Below are 20,100 nucleotides of genomic sequence, written 5' to 3' on the forward strand. Positions count from 1 at the left end.
AAACTTTGGACAAGCTACTAAACTGCTCTGTGCCTCAGTTTCTCCATCTGTAAAATGAAGCGAATAATAGTATCTGCTGCCTAGTCTGAGGATCATATGAGAAGATGAGAACAAAAGCATTATACAGTATACATCAGAGGTTACAAACTGGTGTGTTTTGTGTGGCCCATGTTGTTGGCCAGCAGAGTTTAAAAGTTGAATTGGTTTGCTACTTTTAAAATGTGGCTATTTCACAGAGCAATTTGGATTTCTGGCTTCTCTTGAAACTTTTAAAGAACTGCAGGCTAGTTCTAAGAAGCCCAACAGGCTACGTAAGTGGTCCTAATGTCTTGAACAATGAAATGGAGGAAATCCTATATGCATGATCCAGTCACTATGAAGACTGTCTCTCATCTGTAGCAACCCTGCTTGCAAATCAAGTTAAGCAAGGCCCCATGGAGACAGAAGGACAGACTGAACTCTGGGGACTAGGCTCCATGTAGTGGGAGCCGAGGGCAGAGACGGCCACCTAAAGGACCAGCTGAGTGGATGAAAGATTGGACAACTCCGCATTGTGACTCCCTGCAATGGGCCTCATTATGACCATGCTCCCTCACCTGTTGGTGGGTGTCCCCAGGTCCTGGCATGAGTGCAGTGTGGGTCAGGGCCGGTGGGGTTGAGGGGGGTGGGGCGTCCCACGGCTCAGGCGGCCCTAGGACCCGCCCACCATGGAACACCAGCTCTGGTATGACAACCTGGGGTGCTGCCATCAATACCAAGAAAGTACCCAGAATGCGGAGGACTTCCTAATCCTGTTGCTGGGCCTTGTCATTCTTGTCAGCTTTGGGATCAGCATGGCAACTATGGTCAGCGATGGTTGGGGATCACCAATAGGGGTTAAGATGGCTGAGGGTGGGAACCAGCTGCAGCCTGCACCTCCGTCTGCAGGAACGGTCTTGGCTGGGAGTGGTGGTGAGGGTAGAGAGCCTGGCCTTCATTTTCACCCACCCCACCTCACCCCACACCAGATATGGCATGGGCTCCAGAATGCCTTAGACAAGACCATGTATTGTATTATTCAGAAAAGTAACTATAGAAGACAGCTAGGGGGCACCCCGCCTCGCCAGTCCCAGGGCCCTAGAAACCCAGGCTCCCAGGTTCCCAACCCTGAAATCTTCTGACAGTTGCCCTGCCCTCACGGACTCTCGCCTCCCACAGATGAAATCTCACAGGCTTGTGAAAGTTCCTCCAAACATCCTCCAGCCAAGGCCCAAGACATCCACATCCACTGCACCCTGGACCCTGTGGAAGTGAGAATGGCCCGGCCCACTTGCTACTCCTCGTCCTCCTACCACCATCTCCGCAACCGTAGCCGCAGCTGCAGCCGCCACCCCTGAAGCCACCAGGGGAGGCCCAAGAATTTAGAAAATTCCCCTCCAGCTGCTCAGGCTTCCGTAGGCCGCATCGCCTCCACGGGATGTCACAGCTGCCTCCGATGCCCCCCTTTAACTGGGAGGACCCGGACTCCTACCTGGAGGAGGAGGACCAACTTTCCTTCCCACAACCCAAGTACCCGTGGGGGTGCTGGGGAGGGCTCTACCGGCAGATGGGTCTGCCCTCCAACGTGGGCCTCTGGGGTCGACAGGGTGGGATCCTGGCCATCCAGCCACCAGCCTGTCTCTACCTGTCGCCCGAGCTGCACCGCATGTCCAAGCGTGTGGAGGCCAAGTCTGAGCTAGGGCTGCAGTCCTTCGGGGCCCCTTGCTCGCCATCCCGCATCTGGGGCAATGTGGATGCTGACCAGTGGACCTCGTCTCCATCACTTACCCGACGGCTGCCCCCTAAGAGCTCGTGGGTCCCTGGGGTCACAGAACTTACCCCTCAGGGGGCCATCTCCCGTATGACTCCTGGGATCAGCGGCGGCGTGGTCTGGAGGGTTCTGAGCCTCCATCAGCTCTGGTGCCTCAGAGCTACAGGCCCGAAGCATGGCAGCGCAACTCCCCACCGGCCCACGGACGGAGCCTCCACAGCTGTGCTCACAGCCAGCCCAACCACAGCCCGCACCACTCCACGGGACACTTGAACTACTCCCGGGATCCCCACGAGGTGCGGCGCTGGGCGGCCGAATGGGCAGAGATGCTGCCTGTGCGGCACCCTCTGGCCACCTCCGCCTCCCTCACGGTGCTGGCCGAGGCCTCTACCAGTGGGCCTCGGATCCCAGCTCAGCGCTGCTCCTCCACCCCTCCCAGACTCTGCCCGACGTCCAGGCTACCGAACGCCCTCCACCCACGCCCACCTTCATGCCACTCAGCCGGAACCCAGGGGGAAATGCCAACTACCAGGTGTATGACAGCCTGGAGTTGAAGCGGCAAGTGCAGGAAGCCAAGCGCGGGCCAACTCGCTGCTACCTTCCACCTCGGCCTCGAGGCCCTCTCTGCACGGAAGCCAGACTGGGAAAATGAACTGGCCAGCAGCTAATGGGGGCGGGTGGGGAGCGGCAGGGCATGGAGAGAGGAATAAAGAGCGCCATGGTCCAGAAAACATTGGCGGTCTGTGGCTTGGAAGCGCCACTCCTTCTGCCAGCTTGGGTCCCTGCCTTTGGCTTCCTGCAATAAGAAGCCAGTGTCCCCTTCTGGGCCTGAGGGTCCCGTTGGTTTAGTGGCCACAGTCCTGCCAGCAGGCCCCTCCTGGTCTGATACCATGCACTAAGTAGATCTGCAGCTGCAGTCTCCAAACCACTGGTCTCTTGGCACCTCCTCTGTGTCTCAGCTGTCCCTGTCCCCAAAGAGCCTCATACAAGAAGCTGCTTCCAAACTGGGAGGTTCCACATCTGGGCAGGTCCAGCTCCACAGCCAGTGAAGGGCATGAAGAAGGCTGAGGCTCTGGACTCCAGCCAGGCCTTCCGCAGGGCTCTGAGGCCAAGGTCTTTCTAGTCTCAGGAGGGGCCAAGAGATGGAACGTGACATTTGAACAAGTGAGTCAGTGGGCGGTGAGCGAATGTTTGACAGCTCGAGGGGAGGTGTGCCGGCCTCCGGGCCCTGTTTGGCTGTCCAGGCTCAGCTTACCTCACCCGGGGAACCATGGAATGCCACGCCTGGCCCTCCTTTTCATCCCCCTCCCTCACTGTGACGCCACCACCTGCCCCATTATGACCCAGTCTGTCTCCCAGTCTATATATATGGAGGCCAGCGGACTCAGGCAGTCCTGGGACCCCCGGCCATGGCTGAGCAAACCCATTACCTAGCCGAGGCGTGCTCTGGCACCACACCCAGGAAATGCCAAGACCTAGGAGACTCAATTCTTCTGATCCTGGTCAGCATCATCTTGCTCAATGTGTGGATGAACGTGGTGAATCTGGTGAGGGCAGGATCTGGGCAGTGTGGTTGGGGGAGTCCTGGGGTCTAGAAGGGGCTGAGATGGGATGGCTGCTGTAGTGTGGCCGAACAAGGGTTGGATTTCAGGGCTCACCCTGATCCCAAACTCCACGCTCCCTTGCTTCCCTCAGCTCTGGATGCATCTGAAGAGATTCTTGCGGGCAGGTTTCAACCATATTTTCCCCAAAGGTAAGTGGGCGCCAGTGTGGGCTCAGGGGATGTGGGCCTGTCCCCTTTCTTCTATCCCTGCCTTGATTCTCAGCCCCTCAAGAACCCAGGCCCTGTCCCATCTCGCCTTTCCCTGCAGACAAGCAAGCCAGCTGTGTAGGCAGTCATCGCATGCGCTGCTCCGTGGATCCCAAGAAGCTGCGTTCAAGAGTTTCTCCCCGCTTCCGCCATCGCCCGAGCTTCCTGCACAGGCACCCAAACCACCTTGAATCCCGGATACCAGAAACAGATGATGAGACGGCTTCTAAGTGCTGCTGGACGCCGCCTCAGTGTGGACGGGCTCGGGCTTCCACGGAGGCTCCACGGGGACTGTGGAAGGAGAGGGTAGTGGGAGCTGGTGAGGCCCCTCCGTTCACAGCCTTAAAGTCCCAAGCCACCTTTAACTCCAGGTGAGAGACATCTTCCAAGCTCCGCAGGAGAAGCAAGGTGGACGTGGTTCCACTCTGCCTGCCCCAAGAGAGCAAGACTAAGACCCCAGACTATGACTCAGCCCAGGCCCCAGCCCGGGCCCAGACCTGCCCCCCAGTTCAGCTCCCTGCACATTCTCCTGCCAAGGCCCAGACCTTCTCCTACAAGCACCCCTCTGTGCACGCCCCACCTCAGGCCCAGACTTGCTCCACATTCCACCTCCCTGAGCACACTACCCCCCAGGCCCAGACCCCCTCACCAGCCCTCAACCCTGAGCACAGCCCTGCCCAGGTCCATGGCCCGGAGCATACCTCAGCCCATACCCCAGCCCAGGCCCAAGCCCAGGCCCCCTCACATGCCTCAGCCCAATTCCTGGGCCACACTTCTCTCTGCACCCTGACCCATGCTCATCTGACCTATACCCATGCCAACACTCTGGTCCCTCCCCCAACTTCTGCCCCTGCTACTACTCCTGCCCTAGCCCCTACACCAGCCCCTGTCCCGATCTCTGCCACAACCTCTGTCCCAGCACTGGTCATGGCCCTGACGACCACTCCAGTCCCTTCCACCACCCGTACCCCCATCCTAGATTCTATTCTCTCTACCTTGTCTACCTTCGACCAAGGCCTCTCCTCTGGCCATGTGGTCTACTATGCCCGCAGCATGAAGCAGAACTTATTCCATGTGTGTCCCCCTCAGAACTCTAGGTACTCCAGAAATGACTTGGGTACCCTCTCCAGGCCCCAAGAGGGGCATGGTCTGGTGAGCTCTGGTACAGCTGAGCAAACACTGAAGCAATGTAGTGGGGACAGTGCCAAGCCCTCCACAGGGTCCATACTGGGTTACGTGGAGTTGGGGAATATGGAATGGAAGATCCCAAATGATGCCAAAGACAAATTTGTACAGTCCAAGACCTTCGCTCACCGTAGCTCCCATCCTTGCCAGTCTGAGAAGAGAAACACGGATCCCCAGACTCCAGTCTACCCCAAATTCCAGGTGTACTCCAAGGATGCTGCACCTTCTCAACCTTGCTTCCATTCTCCGACCAGTGCCCAGAGCTCACCATGCACCATGCCTCCACCATGCACTCTTTCTCTGCCTCTTGTTTTCCCAGATCCTTTGTCCTTCATCAACACAGCAACCACCAGAAGCCCTCCACCTTAATACAAACCCTCACCTTTCCCCCAACCTCCAAGTCTCCTCAGTCTGTCCTCTCTCCCCAGGGCCCCATCCCTCCCCAGTTATCCACCACTTCCCAAACCCCAAACCAGCCCCAACCCCCAGAACTTCATGAGAGTCTAGGTCTCAACCAATGCTCTGTCCTCCAAAGGACCCCAGGCCTTACCGGAGACACAGGCCTCCCCAAGAACCCAGGCCTTGCTCAAGATCCAGGCCTCCACGAACTTCGAGGCCTTACCGCAGACCCTTACCTCTGCAAAAATCCAAGCCTTTCCCAAGACTCTGACCTTCAGAAGAATCCAGTCATTACCCAAGATTCTTGGCCACAGAAGAGTCCATGCCATGCCCAAGACTCTGCAGTCAACAAGAGCTCAGTCCTTTGCCAGGAGTCTGATCTCCATAAGAGCCCAGGTCTTGTGCAAACCGCTCACCTCCATAAGGGCTCAAGCCTTACCCGAGACTCCGGAGACTACAAGAATCCAGGCCTGACCCAAGATTCTGGAGTCTGCAGGAGCCAAGGCCTTACTCAAGATTCTGACCTCCATAAGAATCCTGGCCTTACCCAAGATGCTGGAATTTACAGGAGCTCAGAACATGCCCATGACCCTAACTTCCACAAAGACTCAGGAATTAATCGAGATCCTGGCCCCCATAAGAGTCCAGCCCTTACTCAAGACTCTGGCTTATCCAAGAGACGAGGCCTCCATAACAACTCAGACCTCCACAAGAACCCTCTAGGAACTGACTCTGTCCAAGTTTGGGGCCCACGTCAGACCCAAAAGTCATTTATATCTGAGACAGTTCCTCAAAAGGAGGATGCAGGGCAGCACATACCATGGACTTCTGTCCCAGCCAGTCACACCTCCTGCTCTGCCAAGGCTCAGGGGCCCTACAATGACCTGCTAACCTCCTCGCAGCGAACAGGCAGCCAAGCCTGGGTGTACCACCCGATACCGTTCCCCCAGCCTGCCAGAACTATGGCCAGATGTCTACACCTCCCAAAACCAGCAGGCACCTGGCTAGGGCGTGTGGTCTTTGACGCCCGCCAGAGACAGCAGACAGGGACAAGTGCGAAGCTCTCTCTAGGGCGTGTGGTCTTTGACGCCCGCCAGAGACAGCAGACAGGGACAAGTGCGAAGCTCTCTCTAGGGCGTGTGGCCTTTGACGCCTGCCAGAGACAGCAGACAGGGACAAGTGCGAAGCTCTCTCTAGGGCGTGTGGTCTTTGACGCCCGCCAGAGACAGCAGACAGGGACAAGTGCGAAGCTCTCTCTAGGGCGTGTGGTCTTTGGTGCCCGCCAGAGACAGCAGACAGGGACAAGTGCAAAGCTCTCTCTAGGGCATGTGGTCTTTGACGCCCGCCAGAGACAGCAGACAGGGACAAGTGTGAAGCTCTCTCTAGGGCGTGTGGTCTTTGACGCCCGCCAGAGACAGCAGACAGGGACAAGTGCAAAGCTCTGTCTCCCAGGCGCCTTCATAGGGCGACATCCAACTGCCGGAGTCCATCTCCAGCGAGTCAAGGGATACCCGAGGGATAGATAGCGTCGGCGAAGGAAATAAATCTATTACACTTCTTAAAGTATCAGCATTGCATGTTTCTCTCTCTTCTTTATTGTTTACAATCACAGGTTTATATATTGTAGTTGATTACATTACCAGGTATGTGACCAAACAATCTTAGCACAATCAAACCTCAAAATGTTCTCTAAAGATTTTTTTTTAAATATGCCCTAGTTTCTAGATGTCCTATTAAAATATTTCCCAAGTTCCCATTAATCACAGGTTATTTCTTAGTAACCAAGCCAAGCAGTTATATGATTATTTTAATTGTAAAAGTTGAAGCTACTTGTTCCTATTTCTCTTCTTGCATGGGCAACCTTTTACAATGGTTCCACGAAAATATTTACAATGTACCCTGCATGCCCTTTCTCGTTGTTTCCTTCAACTGAGACAGTGCTTTCTCCCTATCCTAGCAACTAATTCTGCTCTAGGCATTTGCTTTTCTATAATTAATCTTCCTTTATAATAGAACCATAAATTTCCTATGTCATCAGGAACTCCAGCCCATGGCCATAACTCCATACTAGAGGGTGTTTTTCATAAAAATATCCCTTTAGTTCCAGGCTCTTAATTCTTTACCCATTTCCCCGGGTCTTTAGTGGGTACTTCCCATTCTGTGGTAGTTTCAGGAGGGGGAGTCCTAGAGGAATTTTTCTTTCACGTGGAGCAACATCCCCCCAAAATTGCCCCTATATTTAAATTTATTATCATAAAACATAACAACAGAGCTGTAGTCCACCTTCCTGGCACGGCGCTGCCTTGCAGTTTCGCCTTCCGTTGCTTCATGACTTTGTCATGGTGCAATGGCTCCAGGATGGCTTCCAACATCCAACAACTCACCGGAGACCATCAAGGAGTGGGGATATCAGTGTGTGGTGAGAAACATAGAAAAAGAGGGGACAGGTAAGCATGAGGAATAAAGAGACAAGAGAAGTGTTCTGTGGACTTTGGAGGACATCCAACCCAGCCCCATCCCACAGGGCCTGATGAGGACCGAAACTATCCCTGCTTTCCCTCCATCGCTCTCTAGCTAAATCCGTTATCCCCAAGGCCCTAGAGCTGCACTGTCAATTACAGTAGCCACTAGCCAGAGGCCTATTAGAATGTAAATTACTTAAAATTAAGGAAAATTAATTCTATTAAAAATTAAGTTAAAAAGCTAAAACTTCTCTTCCTCAGGGAACAGAATTTCCCTGACATCCAATTCTGTTCCCTGGCAGTCCAGTTGTTGGGACGTGGCGCTTTCACTGATGTGGCGGTGGTTCAATCCCTGGTCAGGGAATTCAGACCCCGCAAGCTTCATGGCTTGGCCAGAAAAAAAAAAAGAAATTCTCTTCCTCAGTGCCATGATCTTCTAAGTGCTCAGTAGCCACATGGAGCTAGTGGCTACCGCATTGGACGGCACAGATTTAGAACATTTCCATCATCATGAAAAATGCTATTGGAGAGCAGTGCTTTAGAGCTTAGAGCAATTTTTCTTTCCCTGTCACCCACCCCCAGCATCTTAAAGCTCCCCCAGAGCGCAGAGAACTTAGTTCTTTTTAGGGTGGCTCAGAAGCCACCCTCTGGGGAGGAGGTAAGATGTAGGGATGGGCACCCAATGCCTGATTTCCCCAGCCTGTGAGAAAGAGCCCAGGCTTCAGTTTTCCTCATCTGGTCTCTTGGGTCACGACCAGATGTATGCAAACTTGCCTCCCCCATTCTGGGCTGTGTTTGGGGCTCTTGATCTGATTTACATTTTAATGGGATCAATGTGGCTGCTCTGTTGAGAACAGTCAGCAGGGGGGGCAAAGGATGAAGCAAAGAGGAGGCCTTTGTAATAACTCAGATCTGAGGTAATGGTGGCTTGTACCAGGATGGTAGTGGTAGATGGGATAGGTCATCAGTTTCAGGATATATGTTGAAGGTAGAGCCAATAGGGTTTGGTATGGATTGGATATGGGATGAGAGAGAGGAGAGCTGAGAATGACTCCAAGGGATTTGGCCTGAGCCACAGGAAAGATCGAGTTGTCATTTATGACCTGAGGAAGACTGTGTGGGGAGTCGGTGGTGAGGGAATTAAGTTTTGGACATGTTAAGTTCGAGATGTCTATTGGACACCCAAATGGAGAGGTTAAGTAGGCAGGTGGATACAAGTGTGGAATTTAGGGGAATCAGTCCAGGTTGGAGGTATAAATGTAGGAGTTATTTGCATGCAGTTGGCCCTTCCAAAAGCCTGTCCTTGAGTGGGCTGGAAACACGGTCACTGATTATGCCAGGGAGATTGCTTTCTGGCAAAGCCTAATCCTTCCGCCTTCCCCTCTGTCCCCCAAGTAGAGCAGATGGGGCTCTCGATCTTTGCCCTGCTGACCCTTACTGTGTTCCTGCTGCTGCTGGCAGACAAAGTGCCTGAGACCTCCCTGTCTGTCCCCGTCATCATCAAATACCTCATGTTTACCATGGTCCTCGTCACCTTCTCAGTCATCCTTAACATCGTAGTCCTCAACCTGCACCATCGCTCACCCCACACCCACCAAATGCCCCTTTGGGTCCGTCAGGTAAGAAGATCTCCTCTCCAACCTGTGTTAACTCTCAATCCCAGTATTTGGCTTTTTGTCCAGGTATCGCTCCTCACTCCCACCAACTTTCAACCTTCCCTTTCACAGACCTGAGGGAGAACTACAACTCCTGGTAGAGTGTCAAAGTGCCAAGGTCTTTGGGTGTTGAAATGTTGCCCAATTAATTTTATCTTCCCATCATTAACATTGCGTAGATCCCAGGCTCTCTTCATCAATACTGCCCATCGTGGGTCCCAAGGAAGCATTCTCAGGGTTAGGTACTATCAGGGTGGAAGCCCTCAGAACTTTTCTTTCCAGTCAGGATGCCTCCTAACCCCCTTAAGGACTCTTGGGCTGTGTAGTTGCATTTCATCTGTGGGATGCATACACGCATGCGCAGGAATGGGCACGTGCCGTGGGGGTGGTTGGCGGCTTCCCTTCTGGTCTGAAAGCATAAGAGCCCCCTCCAACACGCCTCTTCTTCTACTCTGCAGATCTTTATCCACAAACTCCCTCCGTATCTGGGTCTGAAGAGACCCAAACCTGAGAGAGACCAGATACCGGAGCCACCTCCTATACCTCTCAGGGATTCTCCAGGAAGTGGCTGGGGTCGGGGAACAGATGAATATTTCATCCGCAAGCCACCACATGATTTTCTCTTCCCCAAACCCAACAGGTAGTATCTACTCCCCATGGCCCACGTAGAAGGGAGAGGGCGAACTACAGTTCCCAGAAGACTGTGCGGAGGCAGGCGTCCTAAGCTCTCAGAGGATGTCGTGGTTGAGCATCATGGGAGTTGTAGTCCCCCTTCTGTTGCCCACTGTGCGGGGAGGTGGAAACTAAAGCGTAAGGGAATAGGAGGAATTGCGGAAGGCTAGAGAGGTCGCCGCTGTTGAAGAGAACCTGAAGGGCTCTCTCACGTTTGGAAACCTGGATGGGCGTTGGAGGAGGGAGTTGGGGCGGGGCCTAGAGCACCCACGCAGGCCGTCTTTGTGCCCCGGTCGTGGCCAAACAGACTCGCCTCTTCCACGTTCCAGCCTGAACTGTCTGCCCCGGACCTGCGGCCATTTATCGATGGTCCAAGCCGGGCTGTGTGCCTGCCTCCCGACCTACGGGAGGTCGTTTCTTCAATCAGCTACACCGCTCAACAGCTGCGGGAACAGGAGGACCACGAAGCTGTGACTCCAAAGAGGGTGGGCTAAGGCAAGGCCTGGGTGGCCTTGGCTCCACCGGCAAACTTAGGCTCCGCCCCCAGAACTCGATTTTTTTTTCTGATTGGAAGTTTGCCTCACTTGGTCCCGCCCCCTGGCTTCCCACTTGTTCTTTACTCACATCCGTCGCCCGCAGTTTCGCTCTCTGCTATTCTGCGGTCCCGCCCTTGTCTCAAAGCTGTGGTATTAGGACCTGGGTGCGGTACAGGGCCTTGAGGCCGCCTTCCCTGGTTGTCTGGAGCCCAGGAACAGTTTAATCTTCCTACCCCCAGTTGAAGGAGGACTGGCAGTTTGTGGCCATGGTGGTGGACCGCCTCTTCCTGTGGACCCTCGTCATCTTTCTGGACGCCACGTACCACTTGCCCCCTCCCGACCCCTTTCCTTGAGGACGAGAGGGCCGAGACCGAGGTCCTCGGCCACTTGAATTGAGAGTTTGATAGTACTCTCAAGTCCTATCCCTTTCTGCATCTTAACTCCTTCACTAGGAGTCCAATCCTCTCCTCGTTTCGTTTCTAGGGAGGAAGCCCAAGTGGGACTGGGCAGCAGGGGGCCTTGGGCCCACCTGACATGCACTATCCGCTTATTTACTCTTTGGCTTCTTGAAGAAGCCCCGTTGGATATTCACATCTAGGTTGGCAATGAATGGAACAAAGAACAAGAACTAGATTGTAAGCCTTCTGAGGGCAGGAACTATGGCTGTTCACTGTAATATCCCCAGCACCTAGCACAGATCCTAACCTATACAGCCGGTACCTCTGATTGAATGAATAGGGAAATTATTTTTTCTGTAAAGAAATACACTAAGTAATAGTGCTTATGTTGGCATGTTGGGACTAGTGGTCGTTTTTTCTTTGTTTTGACCTTTCTGTACTTTACTGTATTTTGTAATATGTATTATCTTTAGGATAAGAAAAGGTTCTTTCTAAAAGGATGCATTTGTAATGAGGATAAAAAAGCACACTGTAAAAACCTCAAGTTCCAGCTGTGATGCTCAAACTTTGGACAAGCTACTAAACTGCTCTGTGCCTCAGTTTCTCCATCTGTAAAATGAAGCGAATAATAGTATCTGCTGCCTAGTCTGAGGATCATATGAGAAGATGAGAACAAAAGCATTATACAGTATACATCAGAGGTTACAAACTGGTGTGTTTTGTGTGGCCCATGTTGTTGGCCAGCAGAGTTTAAAAGTTGAATTGGTTTGCTACTTTTAAAATGTGGCTATTTCACAGAGCAATTTGGATTTCTGGCTTCTCTTGAAACTTTTAAAGAACTGCAGGCTAGTTCTAAGAAGCCCAACAGGCTACGTAAGCGGTCCTAATGTCTTGAACAATGAAATGGAGGAAATCCTATATGCATGATCCAGTCACTATGAAGACTGTCTCTCATCTGTAGCAACCCTGCTTGCAAATCAAGTTAAGCAAGGCCCCATGGAGACAGAAGGACAGACTGAACTCTGGGGACTAGGCTCCATGTAGTGGGAGCCGAGGGCAGAGACGGCCACCTAAAGGACCAGCTGAGTGGATGAAAGATTGGACAACTCCGCATTGTGACTCCCTGCAATGGGCCTCATTATGACCATGCTCCCTCACCTGTTGGTGGGTGTCCCCAGGTCCTGGCATGAGTGCAGTGTGGGTCAGGGCCGGTGGGGTTGAGGGGGGTGGGGCGTCCCACGGCTCAGGCGGCCCTAGGACCCGCCCACCATGGAACACCAGCTCTGGTATGACAACCTGGGGTGCTGCCATCAATACCAAGAAAGTACCCAGAATGCGGAGGACTTCCTAATCCTGTTGCTGGGCCTTGTCATTCTTGTCAGCTTTGGGATCAGCATGGCAACTATGGTCAGCGATGGTTGGGGATCACCAATAGGGGTTAAGATGGCTGAGGGTGGGAACCAGCTGCAGCCTGCACCTCCGTCTGCAGGAACGGTCTTGGCTGGGAGTGGTGGTGAGGGTAGAGAGCCTGGCCTTCATTTTCACCCACCCCACCTCACCCCACACCAGATATGGCATGGGCTCCAGAATGCCTTAGACAAGACCATGTATTGTATTATTCAGAAAAGTAACTATAGAAGACAGCTAGGGGGCACCCCGCCTCGCCAGTCCCAGGGCCCTAGAAACCCAGGCTCCCAGGTTCCCAACCCTGAAATCTTCTGACAGTTGCCCTGCCCTCACGGACTCTCGCCTCCCACAGATGAAATCTCACAGGCTTGTGAAAGTTCCTCCAAACATCCTCCAGCCAAGGCCCAAGACATCCACATCCACTGCACCCTGGACCCTGTGGAAGTGAGAATGGCCCGGCCCACTTGCTACTCCTCGTCCTCCTACCACCATCTCCGCAACCGTAGCCGCAGCTGCAGCCGCCACCCCTGAAGCCACCAGGGGAGGCCCAAGAATTTAGAAAATTCCCCTCCAGCTGCTCAGGCTTCCGTAGGCCGCATCGCCTCCACGGGATGTCACAGCTGCCTCCGATGCCCCCCTTTAACTGGGAGGACCCGGACTCCTACCTGGAGGAGGAGGACCAACTTTCCTTCCCACAACCCAAGTACCCGTGGGGGTGCTGGGGAGGGCTCTACCGGCAGATGGGTCTGCCCTCCAACGTGGGCCTCTGGGGTCGACAGGGTGGGATCCTGGCCATCCAGCCACCAGCCTGTCTCTACCTGTCGCCCGAGCTGCACCGCATGTCCAAGCGTGTGGAGGCCAAGTCTGAGCTAGGGCTGCAGTCCTTCGGGGCCCCTTGCTCGCCATCCCGCATCTGGGGCAATGTGGATGCTGACCAGTGGACCTCGTCTCCATCACTTACCCGACGGCTGCCCCCTAAGAGCTCGTGGGTCCCTGGGGTCACAGAACTTACCCCTCAGGGGGCCATCTCCCGTATGACTCCTGGGATCAGCGGCGGCGTGGTCTGGAGGGTTCTGAGCCTCCATCAGCTCTGGTGCCTCAGAGCTACAGGCCCGAAGCATGGCAGCGCAACTCCCCACCGGCCCACGGACGGAGCCTCCACAGCTGTGCTCACAGCCAGCCCAACCACAGCCCGCACCACTCCACGGGACACTTGAACTACTCCCGGGATCCCCACGAGGTGCGGCGCTGGGCGGCCGAATGGGCAGAGATGCTGCCTGTGCGGCACCCTCTGGCCGCCTCCGCCTCCCTCACGGTGCTGGCCGAGGCCTCTACCAGTGGGCCTCGGATCCCAGCTCAGCGCTGCTCCTCCACCCCTCCCAGACTCTGCCCGACGTCCAGGCTACCGAACGCCCTCCACCCACGCCCACCTTCATGCCACTCAGCCGGAACCCAGGGGGAAATGCCAACTACCAGGTGTATGACAGCCTGGAGTTGAAGCGGCAAGTGCAGGAAGCCAAGCGCGGGCCAACTCGCTGCTACCTTCCACCTCGGCCTCGAGGCCCTCTCTGCACGGAAGCCAGACTGGGAAAATGAACTGGCCAGCAGCTAATGGGGGCGGGTGGGGAGCGGCAGGGCATGGAGAGAGGAATAAAGAGCGCCATGGTCCAGAAAACATTGGCGGTCTGTGGCTTGGAAGCGCCACTCCTTCTGCCAGCTTGGGTCCCTGCCTTTGGCTTCCTGCAATAAGAAGCCAGTGTCCCCTTCTGGGCCTGAGGGTCCCGTTGGTTTAGTGGCCACAGTCCTGCCAGCAGGCCCCTCCTGGTCTGATACCATGCACTAAGTAGATCTGCAGCTGCAGTCTCCAAACCACTGGTCTCTTGGCACCTCCTCTGTGTCTCAGCTGTCCCTGTCCCCAAAGAGCCTCATACAAGAAGCTGCTTCCAAACTGGGAGGTTCCACATCTGGGCAGGTCCAGCTCCACAGCCAGTGAAGGGCATGAAGAAGGCTGAGGCTCTGGACTCCAGCCAGGCCTTCCGCAGGGCTCTGAGGCCAAGGTCTTTCTAGTCTCAGGAGGGGCCAAGAGATGGAACGTGACATTTGAACAAGTGAGTCAGTGGGCGGTGAGCGAATGTTTGACAGCTCGAGGGGAGGTGTGCCGGCCTCCGGGCCCTGTTTGGCTGTCCAGGCTCAGCTTACCTCACCCGGGGAACCATGGAATGCCACGCCTGGCCCTCCTTTTCATCCCCCTCCCTCACTGTGACGCCACCACCTGCCCCATTATGACCCAGTCTGTCTCCCAGTCTATATATATGGAGGCCAGCGGACTCAGGCAGTCCTGGGACCCCCGGCCATGGCTGAGCAAACCCATTACCTAGCCGAGGCGTGCTCTGGCACCACACCCAGGAAATGCCAAGACCTAGGAGACTCAATTCTTCTGATCCTGGTCAGCATCATCTTGCTCAATGTGTGGATGAACGTGGTGAATCTGGTGAGGGCAGGATCTGGGCAGTGTGGTTGGGGGAGTCCTGGGGTCTAGAAGGGGCTGAGATGGGATGGCTGCTGTAGTGTGGCCGAACAAGGGTTGGATTTCAGGGCTCACCCTGATCCCAAACTCCACGCTCCCTTGCTTCCCTCAGCTCTGGATGCATCTGAAGAGATTCTTGCGGGCAGGTTTCAACCATATTTTCCCCAAAGGTAAGTGGGCGCCAGTGTGGGCTCAGGGGATGTGGGCCTGTCCCCTTTCTTCTATCCCTGCCTTGATTCTCAGCCCCTCAAGAACCCAGGCCCTGTCCCATCTCGCCTTTCCCTGCAGACAAGCAAGCCAGCTGTGTAGGCAGTCATCGCATGCGCTGCTCCGTGGATCCCAAGAAGCTGCGTTCAAGAGTTTCTCCCCGCTTCCGCCATCGCCCGAGCTTCCTGCACAGGCACCCAAACCACCTTGAATCCCGGATACCAGAAACAGATGATGAGACGGCTTCTAAGTGCTGCTGGACGCCGCCTCAGTGTGGACGGGCTCGGGCTTCCACGGAGGCTCCACGGGGACTGTGGAAGGAGAGGGTAGTGGGAGCTGGTGAGGCCCCTCCGTTCACAGCCTTAAAGTCCCAAGCCACCTTTAACTCCAGGTGAGAGACATCTTCCAAGCTCCGCAGGAGAAGCAAGGTGGACGTGGTTCCACTCTGCCTGCCCCAAGAGAGCAAGACTAAGACCCCAGACTATGACTCAGCCCAGGCCCCAGCCCGGGCCCAGACCTGCCCCCCAGTTCAGCTCCCTGCACATTCTCCTGCCAAGGCCCAGACCTTCTCCTACAAGCACCCCTCTGTGCACGCCCCACCTCAGGCCCAGACTTGCTCCACATTCCACCTCCCTGAGCACACTACCCCCCAGGCCCAGACCCCCTCACCAGCCCTCAACCCTGAGCACAGCCCTGCCCAGGTCCATGGCCCGGAGCATACCTCAGCCCATACCCCAGCCCAGGCCCAAGCCCAGGCCCCCTCACATGCCTCAGCCCAATTCCTGGGCCACACTTCTCTCTGCACCCTGACCCATGCTCATCTGACCTATACCCATGCCAACACTCTGGTCCCTTCCCCAACTTCTGCCCCTGCTACTACTCCTGCCCTAGCCCCTACACCAGCCCCTGTCCCGATCTCTGCCACAACCTCTGTCCCAGCACTGGTCATGGCCCTGACGACCACTCCAGTCCCTTCCACCACCCGTACCCCCATCCTAGATTCTATTCTCTCTACCTTGTCTACCTTCGACCAAGGCCTCTCCTCTGGCCATGTGGTCTACTATGCCCGCAGCATGAAGCAGAACTTATTCCATGTGTGTCCCCCTCAGAACTCTGGGTACTCCAGAAATGACTTGGGTACCCTCTCCAGGCCCCAAGAGGGGCATGGTCTGGTGAGCTCTGGTACAGCTGAGCAAACACTGAAGCAATGTAGTGGGGACAGTGCCAAGCCCTCCACAGGGTCCATACTGGGTTACGTGGAGTTGGGGAATATGGAATGGAAGATCCCAAATGATGCTAAAGACAAATTTGTACAGTCCAAGACCTTCGCTCACCGTAGCTCCCATCCTTGCCAGTCTGAGAAGAGAAACACGGATCCCCAGACTCCAGTCTACCCCAAATTCCAGGTGTACTCCAAGGATGCTGCACCTTCTCAACCTTGCTTCCATTCTCCGACCAGTGCCCAGAGCTCACCATGCACCATGCCTCCACCATGCACTCTTTCTCTGCCTCTTGTTTTCCCAGATCCTTTGTCCTTCATCAACACAGCAACCACCAGAAGCCCTCCACCTTAATACAAACCCTCACCTTTCCCCCAACCTCCAAGTCTCCTCAGTCTGTCCTCTCTCCCCAGGGCCCCATCCCTCCCCAGTTATCCACCACTTCCCAAACCCCAAACCAGCCCCAACCCCCAGAACTTCATGAGAGTCTAGGTCTCAACCAATGCTCTGTCCTCCAAAGGACCCCAGGCCTTACCGGAGACACAGGCCTCCCCAAGAACCCAGGCCTTGCTCAAGATCCAGGCCTCCACGAACTTCGAGGCCTTACCGCAGACCCTTACCTCTGCAAAAATCCAAGCCTTTCCCAAGACTCTGACCTTCAGAAGAATCCAGTCATTACCCAAGATTCTTGGCCACAGAAGAGTCCATGCCATGCCCAAGACTCTGCAGTCAACAAGAGCTCAGTCCTTTGCCAGGAGTCTGATCTCCATAAGAGCCCAGGTCTTGTGCAAACCGCTCACCTCCATAAGGGCTCAAGCCTTACCCGAGACTCCGGAGACTACAAGAATCCAGGCCTGACCCAAGATTCTGGAGTCTGCAGGAGCCAAGGCCTTACTCAAGATTCTGACCTCCATAAGAATCCTGGCCTTACCCAAGATGCTGGAATTTACAGGAGCTCAGAACATGCCCATGACCCTAACTTCCACAAAGACTCAGGAATTAATCGAGATCCTGGCCCCCATAAGAGTCCAGCCCTTACTCAAGACTCTGGCTTATCCAAGAGACGAGGCCTCCATAACAACTCAGGCCTCCACAAGAACCCTCTAGGAACTGACTCTGTCCAAGTTTGGGGCCCACGTCAGACCCAAAAGTCATTTATATCTGAGACAGTTCCTCAAAAGGAGGATGCAGGGCAGCACATACCATGGACTTCTGTCCCAGCCAGTCACACCTCCTGCTCTGCCAAGGCTCAGGGGCCCTACAATGACCTGCTAACCTCCTCGCAGCGAACAGGCAGCCAAGCCTGGGTGTACCACCCGATACCGTTCCCCCAGCCTGCCAGAACTATGGCCAGATGTCTACACCTCCCAAAACCAGCAGGCACCTGGCTAGGGCGTGTGGTCTTTGACGCCCGCCAGAGACAGCAGACAGGGACAAGTGCGAAGCTCTCTCTAGGGCGTGTGGTCTTTGACGCCCGCCAGAGACAGCAGACAGGGACAAGTGCGAAGCTCTCTCTAGGGCGTGTGGCCTTTGACGCCTGCCAGAGACAGCAGACAGGGACAAGTGCGAAGCTCTCTCTAGGGCGTGTGGTCTTTGACGCCCGCCAGAGACAGCAGACAGGGACAAGTGCGAAGCTCTCTCTAGGGCGTGTGGTCTTTGACGCCCGCCAGAGACAGCAGACAGGGACAAGTGCAAAGCTCTGTCTCCCAGGCGCCTTCATAGGGCGACATCCAACTGCCGGAGTCCATCTCCAGCGAGTCAAGGGATACCCGAGGGATAGATAGCGTCGGCGAAGGAAATAAATCTATTACACTTCTTAAAGTATCAGCATTGCATGTTTCTCTCTCTTCTTTATTGTTTACAATCACAGGTTTATATATTGTAGTTGATTACATTACCAGGTATGTGACCAAACAATCTTAGCACAATCAAACCTCAAAATGTTCTCTAAAGATTTTTTTTTAAATATGCCCTAGTTTCTAGATGTCCTATTAAAATATTTCCCAAGTTCCCATTAATCACAGGTTATTTCTTAGTAACCAAGCCAAGCAGTTATATGATTATTTTAATTGTAAAAGTTGAAGCTACTTGTTCCTATTTCTCTTCTTGCATGGGCAACCTTTTACAATGGTTCCACGAAAATATTTACAATGTACCCTGCATGCCCTTTCTCGTTGTTTCCTTCAACTGAGACAGTGCTTTCTCCCTATCCTAGCAACTAATTCTGCTCTAGGCATTTGCTTTTCTATAATTAATCTTCCTTTATAATAGAACCATAAATTTCCTATGTCATCAGGAACTCCAGCCCATGGCCATAACTCCATACTAGAGGGTGTTTTTCATAAAAATATCCCTTTAGTTCCAGGCTCTTAATTCTTTACCCATTTCCCCGGGTCTTTAGTGGGTACTTCCCATTCTGTGGTAGTTTCAGGAGGGGGAGTCCTAGAGGAATTTTTCTTTCACGTGGAGCAACATCCCCCCAAAATTGCCCCTATATTTAAATTTATTATCATAAAACATAACAACAGAGCTGTAGTCCACCTTCCTGGCACGGCGCTGCCTTGCAGTTTCGCCTTCCGTTGCTTCATGACTTTGTCATGGTGCAATGGCTCCAGGATGGCTTCCAACATCCAACAACTCACCGGAGACCATCAAGGAGTGGGGATATCAGTGTGTGGTGAGAAACATAGAAAAAGAGGGGACAGGTAAGCATGAGGAATAAAGAGACAAGAGAAGTGTTCTGTGGACTTTGGAGGACATCCAACCCAGCCCCATCCCACAGGGCCTGATGAGGACCGAAACTATCCCTGCTTTCCCTCCATCGCTCTCTAGCTAAATCCGTTATCCCCAAGGCCCTAGAGCTGCACTGTCAATTACAGTAGCCACTAGCCAGAGGCCTATTAGAATGTAAATTACTTAAAATTAAGGAAAATTAATTCTATTAAAAATTAAGTTAAAAAGCTAAAACTTCTCTTCCTCAGGGAACAGAATTTCCCTGACATCCAATTCTGTTCCCTGGCAGTCCAGTTGTTGGGACGTGGCGCTTTCACTGATGTGGCGGTGGTTCAATCCCTGGTCAGGGAATTCAGACCCCGCAAGCTTCATGGCTTGGCCAGAAAAAAAAAAAGAAATTCTCTTCCTCAGTGCCATGATCTTCTAAGTGCTCAGTAGCCACATGGAGCTAGTGGCTACCGCATTGGACGGCACAGATTTAGAACATTTCCATCATCATGAAAAATGCTATTGGAGAGCAGTGCTTTAGAGCTTAGAGCAATTTTTCTTTCCCTGTCACCCACCCCCAGCATCTTAAAGCTCCCCCAGAGCGCAGAGAACTTAGTTCTTTTTAGGGTGGCTCAGAAGCCACCCTCTGGGGAGGAGGTAAGATGTAGGGATGGGCACCCAATGCCTGATTTCCCCAGCCTGTGAGAAAGAGCCCAGGCTTCAGTTTTCCTCATCTGGTCTCTTGGGTCACGACCAGATGTATGCAAACTTGCCTCCCCCATTCTGGGCTGTGTTTGGGGCTCTTGATCTGATTTACATTTTAATGGGATCAATGTGGCTGCTCTGTTGAGAACAGTCAGCAGGGGGGGCAAAGGATGAAGCAAAGAGGAGGCCTTTGTAATAACTCAGATCTGAGGTAATGGTGGCTTGTACCAGGATGGTAGTGGTAGATGGGATAGGTCATCAGTTTCAGGATATATGTTGAAGGTAGAGCCAATAGGGTTTGGTATGGATTGGATATGGGATGAGAGAGAGGAGAGCTGAGAATGACTCCAAGGGATTTGGCCTGAGCCACAGGAAAGATCGAGTTGTCATTTATGACCTGAGGAAGA

General features: G+C 53.9%; 4 protein-coding genes and 2 pseudogenes across 6 annotated transcripts in view; 5 read left to right on the forward strand and 1 right to left on the reverse strand.

The window, feature by feature from the left end:
* LOC307067901 (RAD52 motif-containing protein 1-like) overlaps nucleotides 1-20,100 on the reverse strand; it is a gene marked incomplete at both ends in the record, with an annotated part of 661,371 nt that overhangs the window by 426,040 nt on the left and 215,231 nt on the right. The gene's annotated exons all lie outside the window — the stretch shown is intronic.
* LOC307067384 (uncharacterized protein SPEM2-like) lies at nucleotides 708-3,681 on the forward strand (annotated as a pseudogene). The gene is made up of 4 exons: nucleotides 708-855; nucleotides 1,198-2,466; nucleotides 3,252-3,336; nucleotides 3,661-3,681. The product of its transcript is annotated as an uncharacterized protein SPEM2-like (transcript).
* On the forward strand, nucleotides 3,693-5,906 carry LOC307067385 (uncharacterized protein; the record flags this gene model as incomplete). Its single annotated transcript, XM_079724864.1, is given in 4 exon segments — nucleotides 3,693-3,970; nucleotides 4,400-5,094; nucleotides 5,097-5,671; nucleotides 5,790-5,906. Coding segments are annotated over 4 exon segments (1,665 nt in total).
* On the forward strand, nucleotides 9,049-10,861 carry LOC307068468 (acetylcholine receptor subunit beta-like; the record flags this gene model as incomplete). The annotated part of the gene is made up of 4 exons (XM_079726343.1): nucleotides 9,049-9,264; nucleotides 9,759-9,940; nucleotides 10,280-10,442; nucleotides 10,748-10,861. The coding sequence occupies 4 exons, from the start codon at nucleotides 9,049-9,051 to the stop codon at nucleotides 10,859-10,861; spliced, it is 675 nt and encodes a 224-aa protein (XP_079582469.1).
* LOC307067386 (uncharacterized protein SPEM2-like) lies at nucleotides 12,173-15,149 on the forward strand (annotated as a pseudogene). Its single transcript has 5 exons — nucleotides 12,173-12,313; nucleotides 12,476-12,533; nucleotides 12,666-13,934; nucleotides 14,720-14,804; nucleotides 15,129-15,149. The product of its transcript is annotated as an uncharacterized protein SPEM2-like (transcript).
* Nucleotides 15,161-17,374, forward strand: LOC307067387 (uncharacterized protein; the record flags this gene model as incomplete). The annotated part of the gene is given in 4 exon segments (XM_079724865.1): nucleotides 15,161-15,438; nucleotides 15,877-16,562; nucleotides 16,565-17,139; nucleotides 17,258-17,374. Coding segments are annotated over 4 exon segments (1,656 nt in total).

This window comes from Hyperoodon ampullatus, assembly GCF_949752795.1.
Source record: "Hyperoodon ampullatus genome assembly, chromosome: 19".
Lineage (NCBI taxonomy): Eukaryota > Metazoa > Chordata > Mammalia > Artiodactyla > Ziphiidae > Hyperoodon > Hyperoodon ampullatus.